The 24,368-nt window shown below is 36.8% G+C and overlaps 2 protein-coding genes across 3 annotated transcripts in view; one reads left to right on the top strand and one right to left on the bottom strand.

The window, feature by feature from the left end:
• The window catches only part of PRKAA2 (protein kinase AMP-activated catalytic subunit alpha 2), a 70,230-nt gene extending 58,992 nt beyond the window's left edge, over window positions 1-11,238 (top strand). Inside the window, exons 7-9 of one of the 2 annotated variants that reach the window (XM_035018462.1) lie at window positions 288-792; window positions 2,221-2,347; window positions 3,573-11,238. In XM_035018462.1, the coding sequence (XP_034874353.1) occupies window positions 288-792; window positions 2,221-2,347; window positions 3,573-3,811 (871 nt within the window). In that variant the 3' untranslated portion in view covers window positions 3,812-11,238. Of the gene's footprint in view, window positions 1-287; window positions 793-2,220; window positions 2,348-3,572 lie in introns of those variants that run through there. The other variant, XM_035018463.1, reaches the window with a different exon arrangement.
• An 11,337-nt stretch (window positions 11,239-22,575) lies between these two features.
• FYB2 (FYN binding protein 2) overlaps window positions 22,576-24,368 on the bottom strand; it is a 94,152-nt gene continuing 92,359 nt past the window's right edge. The window contains 2 exon segments of the mRNA XM_035017722.1: window positions 22,576-22,613; window positions 22,732-22,888. Coding sequence (XP_034873613.1) covers window positions 22,576-22,613; window positions 22,732-22,888 — 195 coding nt within the window.

Below are 24,368 nucleotides of genomic sequence, written 5' to 3'. Positions count from 1 at the left end.
TATAGAATTCTAAAACTTTGCTTGAAAGGTTGAACTTTATCACTGGCAAGAAAATACTGCCAGTTGTTTAGTGACAGGCTCATTTTACTAATCTTTCAGAAAATGTCAGCCGAATACCCAAGTCTGAATAATCATAGTTATTCAAGGGTGGGGGTTAATTAACTTATCCAGGGTCACATAGAGAACAGGTCTTTCTGATTCTGTTATATTTTATTGCCCCATGTCTAAATTATTTGGGACTTGCCAAAGCATGTTCTTACAATAGTGTATTGTGGTATTTTTCCTAGAGAGCATGAATGGTTTAAACAAGATTTGCCCAGTTACTTATTTCCTGAAGACCCCTCCTATGATGCTAACGTCATTGATGATGAGGCTGTGAAAGAAGTGTGTGAAAAATTTGAGTGTACAGAATCAGAAGTAATGAACAGTTTATATAGTGGTGACCCTCAAGACCAGCTTGCAGTGGCTTATCATCTTATCATTGACAATCGGAGAATAATGAACCAAGCCAGTGAGTTCTACCTCGCCTCTAGTCCCCCAACTGGTTCTTTTATGGATGATAGTACCATGCATATTCCCCCAGGCCTGAAACCTCATCCAGAAAGGATGCCACCTCTTATAGCAGACAGCCCTAAAGCAAGATGTCCGTTGGATGCACTGAATACAACTAAGCCCAAATCTTTAGCTGTGAAAAAAGCCAAATGGCATCTTGGAATCAGAAGTCAAAGCAAACCGTATGACATTATGGCTGAAGTCTACCGAGCTATGAAGCAGCTGGATTTTGAATGGAAGGTAGGAAATTGTATATTAAGATCATTTGTAAAAGTTTGCTTTTTTGTTTTTTTTGTATAGTAAGCTGCTCTGATCTACTGAGTTGAGTACTTAGGTCAATAAAAAAGTTGTTTTTGATTTAGATACAAATTTAGTGGTCTTGATGCTTCTGAATGATAAACCCCATTTTTCCATTAATATACCAGGTGCATTCAATACTAAACAAAGTTCTGAAAGCATGAAGAGTTGTTGATGCTGAGGACCTACAATATTTTTTATTTAGAGACTAGCATTCTTGGCCAAGAAACAAAGTAATCAACCTGAAATCACCTGAGAAAATAGTCCACCTATTTCCACCTGCATCATAGCAATAAAAAGTCATGTGTCTTTGAAGATGCTATGTTTTTACTTTTCTTTCTTTTCTTTTTCCCACTAGCTATAACAGCTAGGGGTCAATACAAATGATACCAGCAGGACATATTTATTCAATCAACAAATACCTTTCTGTAGATTAAGAAAATCTCTTTTATTTGGCCAGTGCTTTTAATCCTTGGTTATGTGTATTTTTCTTACTCTTAGCCCCCAATTTTCTTTTTTTTTTTTTTTAAATAGTGCTCAAATTCATTGCAATTCTATTTGAGTATATGTGGGAGGAAAAGCATTTTTTTCATTTCAGATATCCTTTCATTCTTGTTCCTTTTTTGAGGACTACGAATGTATTTTTAAAGGAGGAATTTTTTAAAATGTTCAAATATACCCTATATATATTCATTTGACATGTTTGAAACATCTGTCATTTCCATTATTTGTACATGAAATGAATAAACAAGATAATAGTTCCTTAAAACCATTTAAAAACCAGATCCCCCTTTGCTTAAGCAGTTTAGTTAAGAGAGACACTCATATCTTTAAAATTACATACAGAAAAGAATTTGGAACTCATTTGATAGATGTTTTGAAAACCCAGAATCATCTTTATCTGAGCTGCAGTTTTCTTCTCTTCAAAAGGCAAATAGTACTTCTTCACAGGATTATTGGGATACATAAATTTTGTGACAGTACCTGTTTATGCTGCCTAATGCAAACCATTAACATGTTAGTTCTCTTTTATTCCTCCTACTCCATGTTAATAGGTAAAGGTATTCAAGTTGAGGCTGGGTGACCAGAATTATTGTTGACATTTTAGAGCAGAGGCATAGCTAGAATGAAGGCTAGACTGTATAGAATCTCTGAGTTCCCTTTAAATTTCTATTGATCTGCACAGACAATACCATTAGTGGAGATTAAATAAATACTAAACTGTCATGTAATATGAAAAGATCATTCAGGAATTCCTTCTCTACCCCACCTCTGTCCATTATTTCTTTTGATATTCTTTGCAATAAAATAAGGGAGATTGTGCAGTTTGTTTTTTTAACATTTTTCCTTAAAAAAGATTTCACATTTTAGGTAGTGAATGCATACCATCTTCGTGTAAGAAGAAAAAATCCAGTGACTGGCAATTATGTGAAAATGAGCTTACAACTTTACCTGGTTGACAATAGAAGCTATCTTTTGGACTTTAAAAGCATTGATGGTAAGGAAGCTATGCAGGCATGAGCTCTGAGAAGATAAAACTTGGCCCTAGTTGACAAGATGTTAAATCATCTCAAAGACATGGTGGGTAGGTCTTCTATACTGGTTTTTAAGTAATCTAGAGTTAATTAAAAATGCAAGTGAAGTGAAAAGGATTGAAGATGTGGACTATCTCTAACCCAGCACCTCTTCAAAAGATGTGCCTCCTTGGCATAAAAAACTCACTTGAAGTGTTGGCTGTGGAGCAAAAGTAAGGAATAACAGGGAGGCAATTTTAAAATTGCCTGATGTTAAGTTCTTTGTCACATTTCTTCATTCATATTTTATTATTGTTAGGATTGTAATATCTAAACTTCTCCGTTCGTATCAACTTCCCTCATCCTGGTTGGCCAAATGAACCTCTCCTTGTATTCAGGTTGGATTTTGATGCCCCAGCCATTCAGGAGACGAAGGAGTCAGGGAGGTGTGGGTTGTGTCTAAGTATTTAGTGGGTACCAGAAGTCAAACTCTCATGAACCAAATATACTTGTTCAGTTCAGAGGCCCAAGTGGGATAAAAACAGTAAACCAGGGGTCAGGAGCTGGATAGAACCAAAGAACTGAGTTCAGAGTTAGGGAAGTTGTTTTTAATAGAACTGTTAAATTTTATTCTTGAGCTACCACTGGCTGTCATCAGAATTACCATCATCAGAATTACCTAGAATTCTTATTAAAATGCAGATTGTTGGGAACTACCCCCAGATCTACCAAGTCAGAATTTATTTCTAGAGGTGAGTCCTGGGAAACTGGAAATCTTTATTTTTAACAAGATTTTCCTTGCCCCATTCCCAGGCAATGTGTACTGAAGGTTCAGAACCACTGTATAATGGTAACTTTTATTTTTATTTTAATATTTTTTGTTAATATGCTGCAAGAAAATAATCCTTCAGGGATCTGCTTTCTTCAAATGGGATATCAGTTTTGATTTCAAGGCTGATGCCAAATACTGTGTTGAGAAGGATTTAGGGGTGACATTTTGACTGTTAGTGTTGTGGTTGATGAGTGATGTCTGTTATGATTGTGGGAGGAAAGGGGTATTGCCACCCCTGCTCTTAAAACTCTGAAACATGATATCCGGGAAGTTGCCCTTGTTCAGATATGTTTACTCAGTTTTCTGAATGTAGCATCTTCATAGGACTTGGGCAAATATACCTTTCATATAAATTGCTCTTCTTTCATCCATTTCAGATGAGGTGGTGGAGCAGAGGTCGGGTTCTTCAACGCCTCAGCGTTCCTGTTCTGCTGCTGGCTTACATAGACCAAGATCAAGTTTTGATTGTGTAACAGCGGAGAGCCATTCACTTCCTGGCTCTCTCCCTGGCTCCTTGACCGGAAGCACATTGTCTTCAGTTCCACCCCGCCTAGGCAGTCACACCATGGATTTTTTTGAAATGTGTGCCAGTCTGATCACTACTTTAGCCCATTGATGATTTTTCTCTAGTTTCTGTCTTTCTGTTATTACACTGTGAAAATCAGATAGATTCTTAAAATTATTATTTTACTTATGGATATCATATACTCTGGAATACTGATGGAGAGTCATGAATATTTCCAGGGGACACTCAGTGCCATTGAAATTACTGAAAACAAAAAAGTCTGACATTTTATTTACCTGTAGACATCTGTAATTCTATTTTGCCTATGATAAATTCATAGAGGCAGTATCTTTAATTGGTGAACATTGATGAAGATTATTGTTACTTTAAAATTGTGAGTTCACTACAGATGATTAATACACCTTCACTGGTGAATCCTCTCATCACAGGGTGGTTTGGCAACACCTCTTTGCTTTACTATTTAATGTAGGTAAATCTACTTTATTTCCTAAAGTTCAGCAGGCTTTAAGCTGTGTTTATGCACCCAGTTCTCTTGCACAAGATTAAAAAAAAAAAAAAAATAACACAGCCATTAATAAGATGATATTTAAATGTTGAAGCCTTAAAGGCTGGCCCCCAAAATTTCAGAAGCCAAGTTCTAGTAGTTTTAGCTTTTGCAAATACTGCCTAGTGTTTAATAGAAGGGCTGTGGTCCTGAAACAGGTTACTGGTTTCCAGGTTCCTTAAAAACATCTTACAACCAGCTAGAGGTTTTATTTCGAGATTTCCTTGAATAACATTTATCTTAAGAGTCTTCAGTGTTCTACTCAGTATTGGAACATCTGGAATTGTAACAATTTTTGTGTTTTTCATAAACTTAACATTTTTTTAAAAACTTAACATCATTTTAAAATATGCCTTCAAAACTACCTTTCTCAAATTCTTTTTGGCTCTATTTATTTTTGTATTTTACCAAGCATGATAAAATAGTTAAATGAAACAAAGCAAAATATAAACGGTCCCTTAAAAGAGAACTCTTACCTTTGATTTAATGTATGTGGTGGTGGGGAGTGTGTGCGTATGTCACCCTGCATCCCACAATGCTAATTCCTCATCTAAAGTTCAAGTTTGTTATCACAGCCACCCCTCTTCCTCACCTTCCCACCACCATTTACTTTGTTGTTTAATCCTTGGTGGCTAATTGACTTAGCTTTTAAATCTTTTCTGGTTCCCTTTCTTTGTTCTATATCTTGGTTGCTAGCCATCCAGTTTGAAAACACTGTTTTGGCCTTAAGGGCTTTTGTGTATTTCCAAAGCTTGTTAGGCTGTGATCTTCACTGTTGAGGCTGTTAGGATAGGGAAGCCTTAAACCTTTAAAAAAAAATCTCTCTTGAATAAATGTATGTGTTGTTTACATATATACATATATGTATTCACACACCAATGCTTTTAAAGGAAAACCAAACAGTTTCTTTGTTTTGCTTTGTGCAGGTTTTTTTTTTTTTTTTAAAGATTAAAAAGAAACCTGTATACAGCAGAGTAGATAATAGCTCACTGCTTATATTGTTTTAGTGAAAGTATTTAATTTTTAAATTATGTGTAATTTATCTAATTTGTATTTATTAATGTTTAACATGTTGTAATTAACACTCTCATTCACCTGACTTACCCTAGAAGAGATTAAGCTCTTGGAAACAGGTTTCTCTTTGCCAAAAAAAATGTTTTCTACCAAGAAGTGAATGAAAATCTTTGGCCAAGTTTCTCTTATGTTTATGGAAGATAAGCATATCTATCTTTAAGTAGTTTTGAGTCAGGAGTTTGCAGTGTGTCACATCATATTGTTTATAGAACTTTTTAAAAATTGTGTTAAGTAACTTTTAAGTCTGACTTCTTAATATCAAAAGGAATCTTTGCCAATTTGGGAAAAAGGGTGGGTTTGCATTAAACTGTTTTAAGTTTAAACCTTTGAAAGATTGCCATCTAGTGGCACCAAAGGGTACTTTTTGTGATTGTTTTTATAGGGATAAGCAGTCCTGCTGTGCATTATAGATAGGGCATAATTTTGACCTCTCCAAACTTGTAAATACCTCTTTTGGGAAAAACAGGGCCACCTCATAATATTTGCTTGACTATGATTGACCTTATAAATAGGAATTAATCTGATGATTCCTTATCCCCAATGACAAAATCCCTAACAATTTTGAAGGTGGAGAAATAGCAGCAAGGAATACAGTGGCATTTTAGCTTTGTTAGTCGAATAAATCAGATATTAAAAACTTATTCATAACAAAATTACTTTATATTGGTGATTATCATGTTTATTGAGAATTAAAAATATTATATACTGTTTTCTCATTCTTGCCAGTATTTGTGAATATCTACATTTTGATGGTTATCTGTTGAATTTTAGGAGAACCAGGGTTGCAGTTTTGGTTCTCGCATGCTTATGTTTTTAAAGCATAGCTACTCTGAATCTAGAAGGCATAGTAAATTGCTTTATACAGAGAAGATTTCAGGAGGCTCAGTCCAGCATAATAGGGGCTGGAACATTGTCGTAGGAGGTTTTTGTTGCTAATGGGCAGAAAGAGGGAAAGAATCAATTGCTAAATTCACACATTTCAGTCTTGTAAGTTGGTTAATTGTGGATGTGGTATGTGGTTGTTAGATCTTGGGTGGGAAGAATTTCTTCAAGTTAAGATTTTGGAGGAGAGCTTCTATTACTAGGTTATAAAGACTTAGCTACATCATGGAAATGGACTCCATATGGTTCTATAATAGCATTTCCCACACTGTATCCCTGAGGTGCTCTGCTGAAAAACGAGTCCATTGAGCAAGTTTGGAAAATGTTATATGCCATACTCCTGCTTGAGGATGACAATGAATATGAGCATTAAAGACTTTGAAAAGTCCTTCAGTGAAAAAAAGAAAACTTTAACCCTGCTTTGCCCAAATTAATTTAACTACTTTTAAGCTTAATATCCCATGGGAAAAGGCAAATTTGGAAAATACTATTTTAGGAAAATTATTGTCCCAGGTTGCTATAATTAGTTATAATATATATGTAATACATATATTACATATATAAAATACATATGTAATTATATAATTATAATTAACATAGGAAAGAAGAGAATTAAGATACCTTTTCTCCTTATCAGTTGTTGGAGAGAATATGGTTCAGAATCAGAAAAATTTCATTTTAACTGTGGACATACTCATTTTGAGCATATGCTGGACTAAACAGAATTTCGTATGGCCATGATGTGTTTCATAGCACCTTAAATTTTCTTAATCAGGTTGTGGTATTGTTTGGGAGCAAAATTTGTGTTTAATGGATAGCTGAAAAACCTTAAACCAGATTACTTGTAAAAAAGGCCTAAGAAACTAGTGACTAATGCTTATGGCTCTGCAGCTCTGTGGGCAATGAGTCTATGACATTGATTCTCACTTTCAAAATGTATAGTCAGTGAACATTTTCTAAGTACAGGACACCATATTTAGATCTAATTCCTGTAATCTTTAATGTAGGAACAGATAACATATTGAATAGGGAGGTAGGCAAACTATTTCAAGTCAGGTTTTTGTTTTGATCAACAAACTTTTGGCACACTTTTGTAACCTCAAGTGTTTGTACTCCTTAATATTAGCCGTCTATACTAGGAGCCTAAATTAATCGGAAGTACCAGTATTTCTCTGTCAGGGAACTGGCTATATGTTTTACAGACAATTCTCCATTTTCTGCAAATAGGGTTCCCATGACAGTTACGTAATTGTGGGCTTGCTTTTTCTTATTCTGTAGCCAGTTTGTACTCAGGGAACATAAATTGTTTTTTTATATTAGAAGAGACATAATTGAGAAAATAATCATAGACCACTGTTACAGGTTTTTTGACTATTTGAATTTATCTGTAGCTTCTATTAATGTGCAGTATACTGAGTTAATATAAGCACTGTACCTTCCATTTATAAAATATAAAAGCTTAGAATGTGCCTGCCACAGACACAGTATCTTTGTCTATTCACTGGTTAATAATTTAAATCCTGTTACTGGCTGTGAAATCCCAATATCTAAATGCTAACCATGTTCACAGTTTTGTCTGGTTTTGTTTTTAAAGAACTCCACCTTTTCAGTCTGGCATTTCTTTACCTGGTCATTCTGTCACTCTGTGACCTTTTAAATAGGGAAGGTAATTTATTTTAATAATAGTTCTCAGAGGCTCTATTAGAAATTCTGGATGAGGGATATGTGCAATTGGTTAGTAAGTCACACCTATGTTGGACCTCAGTTAGTAACCTCTAAAGTGGGAGAGATAGTCTAAAAGGCCTCCGAGGTACCTTTGAGCTTTAAAGTTCTGTCTTTGCTTTTTTTGTGTGATTTGTATTAGTGTTCACTTTTTATATATTTAGAGATTTTATACTAGTGTGAATGTTCTGTATTTGTTTGGTGAGGCATTTTAAAGGTATATACTTGAAAAAAAATTTAAATACAGCTGTCCTCTGGAATATAAATGGCAAAAATCATCCAGAAAACCAAACACATTAAAACATGTGCACTTGGCATAAGCAAAATATTACTAACTTGAAGTATTGGAAGTGTTCCATACATTTTATAGTGATTTTTAGATCCAGAGACCATATCTGTTAACTTAGTTAATACACTACAGTAACCTTGTGAGGTATAACCATTTTCCAGTTGAGGAAGCAGGACCACAAAGCTCTTCATAAAGCTTTAATGCCATACAAGTATTCAGCGATGATCACTGCTTTTTCTACGCCACCTTCCTCTAGGGGAGAACAGTCTGAATCACCGAAACATCTGAGTAGTTAGGTAATAAAGATAAACACAGATGTATTGCTTTCAAGTCTTAGAGTGACATAATGTAGTCTTAACTGAATATTTCTTAGTTTAATTATTTGAACCGGTTGATTGTACGAAATAAAATTATCTGAAGTATTTATGATTAGCATACTGATATTTATAAGTACTTCTGAGTTATTGAGGGTGCTTATAAAATACTGAAGAAACTTTTAGGCATGATTCTTCCTTTAATTTTATTTACATGATCCTTGTAGCACAGTCTTTTATAAAAAGTAAAACTAGCCCCAGCCCGTCTTAAATTATCATAGTTTTTGACTGTTATCTGAATTAGGCTTATCTAAATTTCATATGCAGGTTGATGATTTTTCATTTTGTATGGGCATTGAGAAGTTAAACACTGTTTTCATAGAGTATATCTCTGTTCACAAACTACCTATTATTGGCTTGATAGTCTCCCAAATCTTACAGAACTTTGAAATGTAATTTGTTTGATGAGCTTTAAAAAATATGTCACTTAAACAAGTTGCAGGCATCCTTACTAGCCTTTCCACATATAATCTTGATGGATTTGATGCCACTGTATAGTAAGAGCATAAAGAACAGGACTCACAGTCTAGACTGGATTGAGTTTTAATTAAACCTTTTCAGCCATAACCTGGTAAGAATCAGGCTGGGTCTAGAAGTTACCAGACTGTGGGCCTGTATTAACGTAGCGAGGCAGCGTTCGTGTTTACTGCCACCCTTGCAGAGCAGTGCCGGTGTGTCAGCCATGACTGTGATGGGGCTCTGGGTAACTATTCTTTATATCCAAGGCAGTTTGGATTTTATGGAAGTAGCTCATGATTATTTGGACAAGCAAGGTAGGTAAATTTCAATTACATTTAAAGTGCAATTAAGGAAACCCCAGAGTAGTGTGTTCTTTCCAGGAAAAAAAGCTTAAGTATTTGTAGGAATATCCTAGCATGAAAACTTCTCTGAACATACACAGAGTTTTGACAAGGTTAACTGCTTTGTGTTGATTTAAAATTTCAAGGAGGAATAGGAATGTTCTAGCCAAGGAGAACTACATAGTTTTTTTGCTGCTTATAAGCATTATTTCTCACAGCTCAAAATCCCTTTTAAGTTAGTTTTGTTACAAAGAAAGGCCATTCTTCTAGACGGATAACATTTTCCTGAATGGGAAAAACAAAAACAAAAAACAAATAGATCCATTGCTCTAAACAAAACACCTTAATTGTGCCTTCTCAAATTATAGGAATACTAATAATTAGTCAAAAATGTGTCTGAAGTCATTTTTCTAATTGCTCTCATTTTTCCTTAGTTCTGCCCTCCACAAATGGTTACATTGTTTGCTTTTGCCTGTTTGCTTTTCAGGCTCCTTTGGACATACCTCACCCTATCACTGTCAGAAACTGTTCACTGGATGTATTTTTCTTTTCCTTTTATGTTGCTTCACTTTTTAAGTCACTTTGGTGAAATTTTAGCTGCTTTCTCATGTTTTTAAAATGAATGCAGTGATTAACAGTCTTTACATTGCAACTCTTTAAAATGTTTGTAAAGGCAAGAAATAATGCAGAGCAAAGAACAAAAATCTAACTTGGAATGTGATTCTCAGTTTGGTTGGGTTTCCTCATCTACAAAATGTGGACGATAACCTACCTCACAGATGTGTGTGAGTAACTGTTTGAAGGCCCTCACTTAAATACAGGGTTTATCATCATATTTAAGGTAAATCCCTTCCTTTTTTTAATAGAAATCTTTGATACTGATAGGATGAATATCTTGATTTTAGGTAAGTCTCATGCGGTAAGAATATAGTGGTAAAAACGTTTTGAGACCATAGTTTCACAAATTATGGTATTCTTATTTTAAGTGACTTAAAATTTCTTGAAAATATCAAATATTCAGATTTGAACTTGTCTTTTGTGGCAACAAATATTCAGCACTTCTTAAAATGTTGGCTGAAGCTGCCTTAATGTACCAAAATACAGCTTTCTCTCAAGACTGTTCACAAATACCTGGTTGTACAGTGTTTTGTGTGTTTAATGTAAAATTGATAGAGAACTGTGAACTCTAAGCAGAGTAATCTAAATATTGTTTTAAGAAGAATGCCTGTGTTCTTTGTCATGTATGCTTAAATATCATACAGTGAATTTTGAGTTCAACAAATAAAACTGAAAGTTGATAGCCATTAGGTTATGGCCATGACAATCATAAGAAAATGTAAGATTGGATATTAATTAGTCAAAAAATTTTCAAGAATATCCTGCGTTCATTTTTTCTTAGCCTATTTTTGAAAAAGAAGAAAATATCCCATAGACTGATATATTCACCTGTCAAAGCACTTGGTACATATCTATTAAAATCTTTTTAAAACTTTTGAAATTGGGATCACTTTTTATAATTTATTTCAGGAAAAAGGAAAAAAGCCCTGACTTCGAATGCTTTTGTGTTTTAATAACCATAGATTCAAATTTCAGTTTTGTTTGTTACGTATTTTTTGTGGGTGTTAAATGATTGGCGGGAAGGCTCTGTCTTCCAGTAACCACATGGTAAAGATGTCATCTTGAACTACACAGCATTTCATAGTTACAGGTTCTCCCTGATTAATATTTGCACTGTGCGTACTCATAGGTAACAAACACAAAAGAGAAAAGCAGCTTGATTGCTTATAAGCTTTTTTCACAAAATCAAATTAAAGTCTCTGGTTAATGTGAAAGCTATTTTTGTTTCTGCTTAGTCATTAAGATAATATTCTACATGTCAATTAATAGTTACAGAGAAAGCTTTTGTAGAAAAATGATTGCCTAAGATTCCTTGAAGAATTCATACCACTTTTGTCATACGTTGTAGTTTCTAACTTTAGCCATTGTATTTTCTATTGATGCTGTAACAGATTACTACAAACTTAGTGACTTAACACAAATTTATTAGAGTTCTGTAAGTCAGAAGTTCGGTGTTGATTCTTCAAGTCACACAAGGCTGAAAACCAAATCACTGGTAGGGTAGGGCTCTAGGGAGTAGTCTGTTTCAAGGCTCTTTCAGGTTATCGGCTGAATTTAGTTCCATGCTGCTGTGGGATTGAAGTCCCATTTCTTTTGTGGCTCTTGGCTAGGGATCATTTACAGCTCCTAGAGGCCACCATCGTTCCCAGGCCTGTGGCTTCCTTCATCCTCAAGGCCAGCAACAGGGGACTCATGCTTTGAATCTCTCCTGCCTCTTCTGTCACTACATTTCTCTGACTGGTGGCTGACTCTTCTGCTTTCCTCTTCTGATTTTAAGGGCCCCTGTGATTAAATTGGGCTCACCTGGATAATCTCTTGGTTTTAAGGCTAGCAACCTTAATTTCATCTGTGAAGTCCCATTTGCCAAGTCACATGTTTACAAGAATAACACCAGGGCATAAAGATCACAGAGGAAAAAAATCTGTTTCCCGTAGCCATAGAATAGGAAGGAAAAAGACCTCAGACTAGCAGTAGAAAGTCACACCAAAGGCTGCCTAGGCTAGAGAATGAACAATGTAGATGTGAGCCTATGTACCACTCTTACTTATCTAAATGAAACTTATCTAAAAAACATTGTTACTCTAACCCTCATTAAAACATATATAAGTAAAGATTTCAATTTGCTTTATGCAAACTTTAAAGAGATTTGTTATTAGTTAAAATATTTTTCCTTTATTTCCTAAATTGCATGGGTATGAGTGCTTACTGTGGGGAAATTTGAAAAGAAAACGGATGCTGGAAGAAACTGAAGAAAATATCATCCCTACCCTTTTACCCCAAAACAAGCACTTCCTAGGAATGCTGTTATATTTTCATTGTTTTGTCTTCCTGTTTTTTCCCTTAGAATCTATGTTTTATTTTATTTTATTTTTTTAAGATTTTATTTATTTGACAGAGCGTGCACGCACAAGCAGGGGGAGCAGCAGAGGGAGAAGCAGGCTTCCCGCTGAACAGAGAGCCTGATGTGGGCCTCAATCCCAGGGTCCTGGGGTCATGAACTGAAGGCAGAGAGACGCTTAACTGACTGAGCCATGCAGGTGCCCCAGAATCTATATTTTAAAAGTTCTGAAGATGTGCGGGGGAGGGCCTGGTCAAGGGAATGCTATGTCATCTTGGAGGAGCAAGTGTTTCACAGAGGTACTCAAAAGGAGGAAGGGGGGGTTTTGTTGGGACATGTTTATGGGTTGCTGGAGGCCTGGCCCTATAAATGAATTGGAGTGTGCCAGTGTTAGCCTCCGTTAGGATCAAGTTCCTTTGAATGCTGTTGTCTATTTATATTGGTATATATTATATGATTATAATATATATAATTATTATTTATATACAAAGATATATTATCTTTTTGTACAAAATGTCCATCTTTAAGTAGTATGCTAGGTTATGGTTTCTAGGAGACAGATGGCATCTGCTTGGACAGCAGCAATATTACGGTGTTTACATTAAAAAACCTGGTACATCAGTGAGAAATTTAGTTTGAATGCTAGGATTTAAAGAATGGAAGAAATGTGGCTGACAGTGAAACAGAAATATAACCACATTGGTTATAGATAGAATGGATAGAAGCAATTCTTTTTCCTAAAAACCTATTTCGTATCAATATATAGTAATTAGGTACTAGCTTCTATTAGACCAAATGATTCATATTTTAAAAACATAGAAAATACTCAGTTTACTTATAACATCCCAACCATTCTTTCAAGTCTTAAGATTTGAATGTCAAAACCATATTTTTGTTTCTAACATCTTTCAACTACAGAAAGGCCAGGTATTAAAATAATATTTATACAGTATTACATATTGAGGATTTTAGGACATTTTTATTTATATTATTATATTACAGGCTGGGAACAACACTGTGAAGTAGACAAGTTGAGTGTTACTAGCCCTGTTTTACTGAGGAAATTGAGGCTTAGAGCTGAGCTACTAAATTAGAACAAGAGACCATGTGATGAGGTGGCAAGAGTGATTCGTGGTTTCTTACTCTACTGGACAGGATTGTTGCAGGGAAGGTCTCTGCTTAGCCTGTCTCTCACTTACCACCTTACCCACAGGCCATACTTAGCCTCACCTTCTACCGTGCACCCTGGACGGGTCTTTTCTCAGAGTGTGGGGAGGGCTGCGCTTGCCTCTCACTGAGTAGCAAATTGAGTTCAGAGGGGTCCAAGCAGAAATGTATTTCCAGTCTTTGGTACCAGCCTTATCTCATACCTCAAAAAAGAAATCTGAGTCATTCCCTAATTGTCTCTTCCACCTGTACTTCTACAGATTTTATTTTTGAGAGAGCGAGCATGCGCGTGCACGAGCAGCAGCAGAGGGAGAGGGGCAGAGGGAGAAGCAGGCTCCCCGCCGAGCAGGGAGCCCGACGCGGGGCTCGATCCCAGGACCCTGGGACCATGACCCGAGCCGAAGGCAGACGCTTAACCGACTGAGCCACCCAGGCGCCCCGACATTCTGTCTCTTTACCACTTCTAGTGGGGCTCCTATACTAGATAGTTCTCCTGCTGCTGTCTTAAATTAAGGCCTTTTGCCTAGAATATTGGAAAAAGTCTCTTCAGTGTATCAGCCATATTGCTGTGGCAGTTTTTCTTCCTTCCTCTTTAAACATCTGACACTGTTTTCCTCCTTAAGACCTTTGAATGGCTCCTCACTCTAAGGAAAAAGCCCAAGTGAATTCTGTCAGATTCTAGTTGCAGCTTACCCCATTGCGGCTCTTGCCATCTCCTACCAGACACAGCATGGATTTTCCATCTGTATGTGCACATTGTCCAGCAAACATACTTGTATGTGAAGACTAAATTTCAATGTCACTTTATCTGTAAAACATGTCTTAATCTTCTAGGCATTTCATTCATATTCTTGTTCACTATCATTGTTATTTATAATTTTCTACCTATTTTCCTCTCTGAACTCTATGAATACTTTTTTTTAAAGTTTTTGTTCACCCTGTGCTCATCATGACAAGTGCACTCTTTAATCCCCATCACCTATTTCACCCATCCCCCCACCCACCTCCCCGCTGGTAACCATGAGTTTTTTCTCTATAGTTGAGAGTCTGTTTCTTGGTTTGTCTCTTTTTTTCCCCTTCGCTCATTTGTTTCTTAAATTCCACATATGAGTGAAATCATACGATACTTGTCTTTCTCGGATTTGGTTCACTTGGCATTATACTGTGTAGAATTATACATGTCATTGCAGATAGTAAGATTTCATTCTTTTTTATGGCTGAGTAATATTCCACCACACACCCACACACACCCATGCACACACAGACACACACCCACCCCACATCTTCTTTATCCAGTCATCAGTTGATGGACATTGATGGACATTTGGGCTGCTTCCATAATTTGGCTATTGGGTGCATATATCCCTTTGAATTGATGTTTTTGTATTTGAGTAAATACCCAGTAGTGGGATTGCTGGGTAATATGGTAATTCTATTTTGAACTTTTTGAGGAAACTTCATATGGTTTTCCATAGTGGCTGCACCAGTTTGCATTCCCACCAACAGTGCATAGGGTTCCTTTTTCTCTACATCCTCACCAACACCTGTTGTTTCTTGTGTTGTTGATTTTAGCTATTCTGACAGGTGTGAAGTGATAGCTCATTGTAGTTCTGATTTGCATTTCCCTGATGATGAGTGATGTTGAACATGCTGTCATGTGTCTGTTGGCCATCTGTATGTCTTCTTTGGAGAAATGTCTGTTCATGTCTTTGGCCCATTTTTTAATTGGATTATTTGGGGGTTTTTTTGGTGGGGGGTGAGTTTTATTCGTTCTTCATGTATTTTGGATATCAACTCTTTATCAGGTATGTCATTTGTAAATATCATCTCCCGTTCTGTAGGTTGCCTTTTAGGTTTGTTGATTGTTTCCTTCACTGTGGAGAAGCTTTTTATTTTGATGTCGTTCTAATAGTTAAGTTTTGCTTTTGTTTCCCTTGCCCCAGGAACATATCTAGAAAAAAGTTGCTATGGCCAATGCCAGAAAAAATACTGCCTGTGCTCTCCTCTAGGATTTTTATGGTTTCAGGTCTCACATTTAGGTCTTTAGTCTATTTTGAATTTATTTTTGTGTATAGTATAAGAAAATGGTCCATTTCTTTCTTTTGCATGTTGCTGTCCATTTTTCCCAACACCCGTTTGTTGTACGAGCCGGTCTTTTTCCTGTTGGATGTTTTTTTCCTGCTTTGTGGAAGATTAATTGACCCTCTAATTGTGGTTTATTTCTGGATTTTCTATTCTGTTCCACTGATCTATGAGTCTGTTTCTTTTTTTATTCTTTATTTAAATTCAATTTATTTAACATATACTGTATTATTAGTTCTAGGGGTAGAATTTAATGATTCATCAGTTGCATACAACACCCAGTGCTCATTATATTGAGTGCCCTCCTTAATACCTATCACCCAATTATCCCTTTCCCCACCCACCTCCTCTCCCCTCCAGCAACCCTCAGTTTGTTTCCTAGAGTTCAGTATTTCTTATGGTTTGCCTCCCTATTTTCATCTTATTTTTCCTTCCCTTCCCCTGTGTTCATCTGTTTTCTTTCTTAAATTCCACATGAATGAAATCGTATTTGTCTTTCTCTGCCTGACTTATTTCACTTAGCATAATACCCTCTGGTTCCATCCACGTCATTGCAAATGGCAAGATTTCATTCCTTTGATGGCTGAGTAATATTCCATGGTATATATAGACCACATCTCTATCTATTCATCCATCGATGGACATCTGGGCTCTTTCCATAGTTTGGCTATTGTGGACATTGCTGCTACAAACATTGAGGTACATGTGCCCTGTCAAATCACTATGTTTGTATCCTTTGGATAGTTATTGACTAGATTTTTTGGTTTTCGGGTGTTGAGTTTGGTAAGTTCTTTATAGATTTCTGGATATTAGCCCTTTATCTGATAAGACATTTGCATATATCTTTTCCTATTCTGTAGGTTGCCTTTTAGTATTGTTGACTGTTTCCTTTGCTGTAAAAGCGTTTTATCTTGATGAAGTCCCAATTGTTCATTTTTGCTTTTGTTTCTCTTACCTTTGGAGACCTGTCTACCAAGAAGTTGCTGTGGCCGAGGTCAAAGAGGTAGCTGCCTGTGTTCTGGATTCCTTTCTCACATTTAGGTCTTTCACCCATTTTGAGTCTATTTTTGTGTATGGTGTAAGGAAATGGTCCAGTTTCATCCTCTGCATGTGGCTGTCCAATTTTCCCAACACCATTTGTTGAAGAGACTGCCTTTTTTCCATTGGACATTCTTTCCTGCTTTGTCAAAAATTAGTTGACCATAGAGTTGAGGGTCCATTTCTGGGTTCTCTATTCTGTTCCATTGATCTATGTGTCTTTTCTTGTGCTAGTACCATACTGTCTTGATGATGACAGCTTTGTAATACAGCTTGAAGTCCAGAATTGTGACCCCACCAGCTTTGGTTTTCTTTTTCAACATTCTTTTGGCTACTCAGGGTCTTTTCTGGTTCCATACAAATTTTAGGATTGTTTGTTCCAGCTCTGTGAAAAAACTGATGGTGTTTTGATCGGGATTGCATTAAATGTGTAGATCGCTTTGGGTAGCATAGACATTTTAACAATATTTGTTCTTCCAATCCACGAGCATGGGATGTTTTTCCATTTCTTTGTGTCTTCCTCAATTTCATTCATAAGTGTTCTATAGTTTTCAGAGTACATATCCTTTACCTCTTTGGTTAGGTCTCTTCCTAGATATCTTATGGGTTTTGGTGCAATTGTTAAATAGGATCGATTCCTTGATTTCTCTTTTTTCTGCCTCATTGGTAGTGTATAGAAATGCAACTGGCCTGCGTGCATAGATTTTATATCTAGTGACTTTGCTGAATTCCTGTAGCAGTTCTAGCAAATTTTTGCTGGAGTCTTTTGGGTTTTCTATTTATGTATCTGTTTTTATGTCAGTTTTTATTACGGTTTTGATTACTACAGCTTTGTAATACAACTTTTTTTTTTTTTTAAGATTTTTTATTTATTTTTTTGAGAGAGAATGAGATAGAGAGCATGAGAGGGGGAAGGGTCAGAGGGAGAAGCAGACTCCCCGCCGAGCAGGGAGCCCGATGCGGGACTCGATCCCGGGACTCCAGGATCATGACCCGAGCCGAAGGCAGTCGCTTAACCAACTGAGCCACCCAGGTGCCCTGTAATACAACTTTAAGTATGGAATTGTGATGTCTCCAGCTTTGCTTTGCTTTTTCAAGATTGCTTTGGCTAACTGGGATTTGTGGTCCCATACAAATTTTAGGATTGTTTATTTTCTGTGAAAAATGCTGTTGGTATTATGATAGGGTTTGCATTAAATGTGTAGATTGCTTTGGGTAGTATAGACATTTCAGCATTGTTTGTTCTTCCAATCCATGAGCATGGAACGTCTTTCCATTTCTTTATGTTGTCTTCAATTTCTTTGATCTGTGTTTTATAGTTTTCAGAGTAGAGGTCTTTCACCTCTTTGGTTAGATTTCTTCCTAGGTATCTTACTATTTGTGGTGCAATTGTAAATGGGATTGTTAATTTCTCTTTCTGCTGCTTCATTATTTGTGTAGAGAAATGCAACAGATTTCTGTACACTGAGTTTGTATCCTGTGACTTTATTGAATTTATCAATTCTAGCAGTTTTTTGGTGGATTCTTTTGGGTTTTCTATATATAGCATCATGTCATCTGCAAATAGTGAAAGTTTTACTTCTTCCTTACCGATTTGGATGCCTTTTATTTCTTTCTTTTGTTTTACTGCTGTGTCATTTAAAGCCATTGTTTCCTTGATTTGCTATTGATTTGTCCATTGATGTCAGTGGGGTGTTAAAGTCCCTTACTGTTATTGTATTGATTAGTTTTTGTTACTCATTGTTTTATGTATTTGGGTGATTCTATGTTGGGTGCATAAATATTTATAATTATTGCATCTTCTTGTTGGATTGTCCCCTTTATGATTATATAGTGTCCTTCTTTGTCTCCTGTTACAGTCTTTGTTTTTAAAGTCTGTTTTGTCTGATAGAAGCATGGCTACCCTGGCTTTCTTTTGACATCCGATTTGCATGATGTTTCTCCATCTTTCAATCTTTAGGTCAAAAATGAGTCTGTTGTAGGCAACATATAGATATGGGTCTTGTTTTTTTGTAAGATTTATTTATTTGAGAAGAGATGGGCAGAGGAAGAGAGAATCCTGAAGCAGACTCCCGGCTAAGTGAGGAGCCCCATACGGGGCTCGATCCTGGGACCGAGATCATGACCTGAGCCGAAATCAGGAGTCAGCAGCTGAACCAACTGAGCCACCCAGGCGCCCCCAGTCTTGTTTTTTTATTCATTCTGTTATCCTATGCCTTTTGATTGTTTAGTCCACTTACATTCACAATAACTATTGATAGATATGTATTTATTGCCATATTATGACTTGTTTTGCAGTTGTTTCTGAAGATTTTCTCTGATCCTTTGTTTTTCAGAATTTGCTGGTTTTTTTAGTGATATATTTGGATTTCTTTTCCTTATTCTTTGCATATTTGTTAATTGTTTTTGATTTGTGGTAACCATTAGGTTTGTATGTAACATCTGCATAGAGGGGTCTACATTAAGCTGATGGTCGTTTAAGTTTGAACCCATTCTTTACCCCTTTCCTCCCCATGTTTTAGATATGTGGTGTCCTGTTGTGCATCCTTTTATTTTGTGAATTTCTTGACCGTTTTTTATAGAAACACTCATTTTCACTGCTTTTGTGTTTCCTACCTTCATACTGTCAGTTTGGTCTTTCTGCTCAGAGAGTCCCCTTTAATATTTCTTGCAGGGCTGATTTAGTGGTCATGAACTCCTTTAGTTTTTGTTTGTCTGGGAAACTCTCTCTCCTGTATTCTGCATTATAGCCTTGCTGGTTAGAGTATTCTTGGCTGATTTTTCCCATCCAGCACTTTGAATATAGCATGTCATTCTCTTTTGGTTTGCAAAGTGTCTGTGGAAAAATCCACTGATAGCCTCATGGGGTTTCCATTGTATTTAACAGTCTTTTGCCTTGCTGCTTTTAAGAGTTTTAATTACAATATGTATGTCTTGGTATAGATCTGCTTTGTTGGGGGTTCTCTGTGGCTCCTGGATGTGGCTATTTCCTTCTCCAGATTAGGGAAGTTTTCAGCTATTTTGTCAAATAAGTTCTCTACCCCCTTTTCTCTCTCTTCTGTGACGCCTATAATATGAATATTATGTTTGATGGAGTCATTAAGTTCCCTAAGTCTGTTCTTTGTATAATTCTTCCTGTGCTTTCTCCAGCCTGCTGTTCATTCCACCAAGCATATTTCTCATTTCATTTATTGAGTCCTTTATCTCTGCTGTGTTACAGGTCTCACTGATAACCTCTGCTCTTTTCTCAAGTCCTATGAGTATCCTTATGATTGTTGCTTTAAATTCTCTATCAGGCATGTTACTTGTATCTTTTTTGCTTAGATTTCCAGCCATGGCTTGTCCTTTTCTTTCATTTGGGACAAATTCTTGTGTCTTCTCATTTTGTCTAAGTTTCTATGCCTGTTTCTGTGTTAGGGAAGTCAGCTACATCTCCTATTCTTGAGGGTAATAGCTTTATGAAGTCCTATAGTATCCTGCAATGTAGTATCCCGGGAGTGTCTCCACAGCTCTGGCTGCTTTATCTTCAGGCCTGTTTGTTGTCTGCAGAGGCTCTCTTTGCCTTTTGTGGGCTGTGGCCCTGGCCTGAATGTGGTGTTTTTAACTAGAAATGAGACCTGTCACTGTTGCCACTGGAATTGAGGTCTCACAAAACTCCCAGGTTGGGAGATGGGGTGTTGCCAGGGGTTTGGGCTGGTCTTCTAGGGGATGGGACTTGCCACCCTACTGAGGCAAGCGGACTAGGAAAAGTAGTTCTTCCGGAGCTTGGGTAGGTGGGGCTTGGTGTAAGCAAGGTAGGTAGTGAGTATCGAGCTGTGCTGGTTCCTGCAGGTGGCTCTGTGCTTATGCTGAGGGGTAGGGGAGGGAAATGGCACCTGTCAGTTCCTTTGTTCCTGGAGGGGTCTTGCCCTGAATGCTGTCTCACTGAGACATGCTTAGAGCTAAGCAACTAACCTCCCTACTGTGTGCCCCAGGTGCTTTTAAGATGGCTGTTTCCACACTTTTCTTTTCTCCAAGAGCAGCCTCAGTGTCCTCCATGCTCTCTCAGAGCCAAGCACACTGACCTTTAAAACTCTAGGCTTTAAGCCCTGCTGGAATTTGGCCCCACTCCCATTCCAAGCCAATTGCTCTGGGAATTCATCTTGCCCTTTTTGACAACAGACAACTGTGGTTCCCTTCCCACCACAGTGGCCATGATCCATTTCTCTCCCAAGCTGTGTTTCTGTACTTTCTACCTTCTTCTCTACCTTTAATTGTGGAGTTTGTTCTGCCAGTCTTCAGGTCGATTTCTGGGGTATTTAGAAATGAGCCTAGAGTTCTCATATTCTGCCATATTCCCCTTTCCTCTGTGAATACTTCTGCTGCGTGGCTTTTATTGGTAAGTACCTAGAAGCTTAAAAAATAGTCTCACAGCAAACCATAAGAGACTATTAACTATAGAAAACAAACTGAGAATTGCTGGAGGGGAGGTGGGTGGGGTGATGGCATTAAGGAGGGCACGTGTTGTAATGAGCACTGGGTGTTATATGCAACTGATGAATCACTGAACTCTGCCTCTGAAACTAATACACTGTATGTTAATTTAAAATAAAATTTAAAAAGTAGTCTCACAGTATAAAGAATGAGGTCATAGGACCAATTCCATCACACCCTTGAAGGCTAAAGAACAGAGCAAAGGGGTGCCTGGGTGGCTTGTTGGTTAAGCATCCGACTCTTGGCTTCAGCTCACATTGTGATCTTGGGGTTGTGAGATAGAGCCCTGCATCAGGCTCCACGCTGGGTGCAGAGTCTGCTCTCTAAAATCTTTAAAAAAATATATATATATAATGGAGCAAAATTGTTCAATTTTTCAGTGTTTTGAAAATGCCAACATATTTTAAAACAGCTGTATGCCTCTGTAGAATTTATCTCATGGATAGGCAGTGTACAGCATGTAAAAATAGAATGTTATTTACAGCTCCATTTTACTTTCTCTTTAATTCTATTTGAATGGGTGTTCAGGCATAGAATTATTTTTCTTACTTTGGACAACAGGATGTTTTAAACTGACAGCATATGTATATTATTTAAATTGTGTTAAATATATTTAGGCCCTTCCTTTAGGGATAAATTACTTTTCAGCATCCTATTCCCAAAAGAAGCTTATATTTGTCTGATATTTTTGATAAAGGAGGACACTTATAGACTGAGCCATAATTACATTTTAAGATTATGCCTTAAATCTGAGTATTTTAAAGACCTTGGTTACACTATTTACTTTCAGAATTATACCCAATTTAAATGCACAACATCTTCTAGAAATTATAAACAGTCGTGTACTAATATTAGAAGCAAACTAACCATCTGCACAGCTGCCTAGGTGCCATAAGGTGTGATTTCCAACTTTGGCTATGGCTCATTAAATAAATGCTCAAATTCTAACACACACTGTTTCACACTCTCTTGAGCCAGCAGTGAAACAGAGACTGACATAGACATTGAAAGATAACCATTTAGGAGGAAAACCAACATCTGAATGTGGAGGATTTGTTTTTCTCTTCTCCATTTCCATAGATCCCACCATCCCATTTGACATGCGAACTGAACCTGAGGTGAGGCAGTACTGAGGTCTCAGACTAGTCCTTACTAGTGCAGGCCCTGCCACTGGAGCTTGGTCTTCCTAAGGTGACCAGCCTTGATGCCTGAGAAAACAGAAAAGTAGAGGCCAGCAGAGTAGTGAGTGGCAGATTTCTTACCCAGTTTGATCGTTATGCTCTGTAGAGAAGTCTGATGCTATACGCAGGAGACACAAGAATAAAGCCTCTCCCAGAGTAATCCTCAAAACTTCCTGAATTTAAATAAATTCAGTAGTCTTTCTTTGAGACTAATGTACACAACAGTGTATTAAGTATTTAGAATTCATGATTGTAGTATAAAATCAAACCACTTACTTGAAATCTAGATGTTCAATTAGTACATATCCATCTGTAGAAACAAAAATCACTATTACTAATCTGAAAGTTAGAGAGAGAATGCTTGGAAATTCTTTTTTCTTTTTAACAGTGATTGAAATTTTATGGGTGATAAGCCAGTAACTTCTTACATTTGCCTTTGGAATTGCGACAAATCACTAGATTTTCTTCAGTGGTATCAATGACTTGCAGTTCTTCTCCAGGGGTTATTGGCAAATCGAATATTCCATTTCTTGCATTACTGGAACATGCCACTGCTGTGTTGATGACAGTAATCTCTTTGTCATACTGAAAGAAGAAATTACTAATCAGACTGTATGTGCAGTTTTTATTCTAACAAAATTAATGCAGGACATAATATAGTAACCTCAAACTCAAGATGCTAAATATTAAATAACATCTAAAGGAATAGAAAAATCGTAAAATGCCACAGTCTTACATTTAATTTGGTACAGTCCTATTTTCAAAGTGTTTTCACACCTCTTATCTAATTGTACTAGCATGAATTCCGGTGGATGAGATACCTGTAACATGGGTATAACTTAAGTTCCATGGATGTTAGGTTAGCTGTTCCAGTAGTAAGGTTACCACCAAACTTGGGAATGGAGAAGTTTAAAAAAGTAAGAGGGAAAGAGAAAAACCTCTTTGTGTGTAGTGCTTTAGAGTTCATAATGTTTTTACATACCTGGCAGTTCTAGATGGCACTCTTTCTACCCTTTCTCTCTGGGTGGGCTTATATATAAAGTAGTAGGTATGGAGGACAATTCCCACTCTCCTTCTGGGGTCAAAGACAGGCATTTGTGAAAAAAACTGATGAGAAATTCAACTTACGACCTTAAGGGAGGTTTTTTCCTGTGTGATAAACTAGCCAGCCTATATACATCTATAGGTATATCACCTTCTAATGTATTGATATGATGACTCAGAAAAAGTTCCAGAATACAAAGCTTATGTTTACAGACGTCTACTTAACTAAGTTAGGGTGGCCAGACATCTCCCTCTGCTCAGGACAGTCTGCTTATATCTAGTATCTCTACACATACTTAGAATTAGGATTAGGGATGCCTTCTTCCACTCTCAGAAGTTTGCTGAATTTGAATGATAAAGTGTATCTCTCTATACCAAATGGGAGCTGATCCACAAGACGGATTTTTTTTTGCCTAACAAAGTAATAACTTCCTCACTGATTTCTTACCATTTTCCAGGCCATTGTTCATTATGAATAGTGATTTCTTAAAATGAAAATCTAATCAGGTCACTTTCCTTTTTGTCAAATTCTAAAGATTCTTCATTGCTTTCATGATAAGATCCACATTTTTCAGCTTGACATTCAAGTTCCTTGGCATACTGTCATTTCCCATGCTCCTATTTCTGCCCCATTAATGAAGCCACATCAAGCTGAGTATGCCAGGTACCTTTTATACTTATAGGCCAATGCTCATGTGGTTTTCTCTGCCTGAAATACCTTTTACTCTTAACCACTTCTAATGAAGACTTCCACAACTGCAATGTATAATCTTCTGTTTAACTACACTTAGTATATACTATTACAGCATTTAATAACCATCTTAAAATGAAAATGGAAGACAGTTTTATTCAACCTTGTACTCTTAATGCCTAGCACAAATGAGGCACTAATCTTTTGTGATTTGAGCTGAATAAAAATTACTGATATGGCGTAGTTTTTCTAATGATATATAAGGAAAACACACCACAGGTAATAAGGAAGAATGGAATCATACACATGAGATAGGAGATAGTCACAAAG

The sequence above is a fragment of the Mirounga leonina genome, unplaced genomic scaffold (assembly GCF_011800145.1).
Source record: "Mirounga leonina isolate KUSES-001 unplaced genomic scaffold, KU_Mleo_1.0 Mir_173, whole genome shotgun sequence".
In the NCBI taxonomy this organism is placed as follows: Eukaryota; Metazoa; Chordata; class Mammalia; order Carnivora; family Phocidae; genus Mirounga; species Mirounga leonina.
The sequence above is the reverse complement of the archived record's forward strand: the minus strand, read 5'-3'. Positions and strand labels throughout refer to the sequence as shown.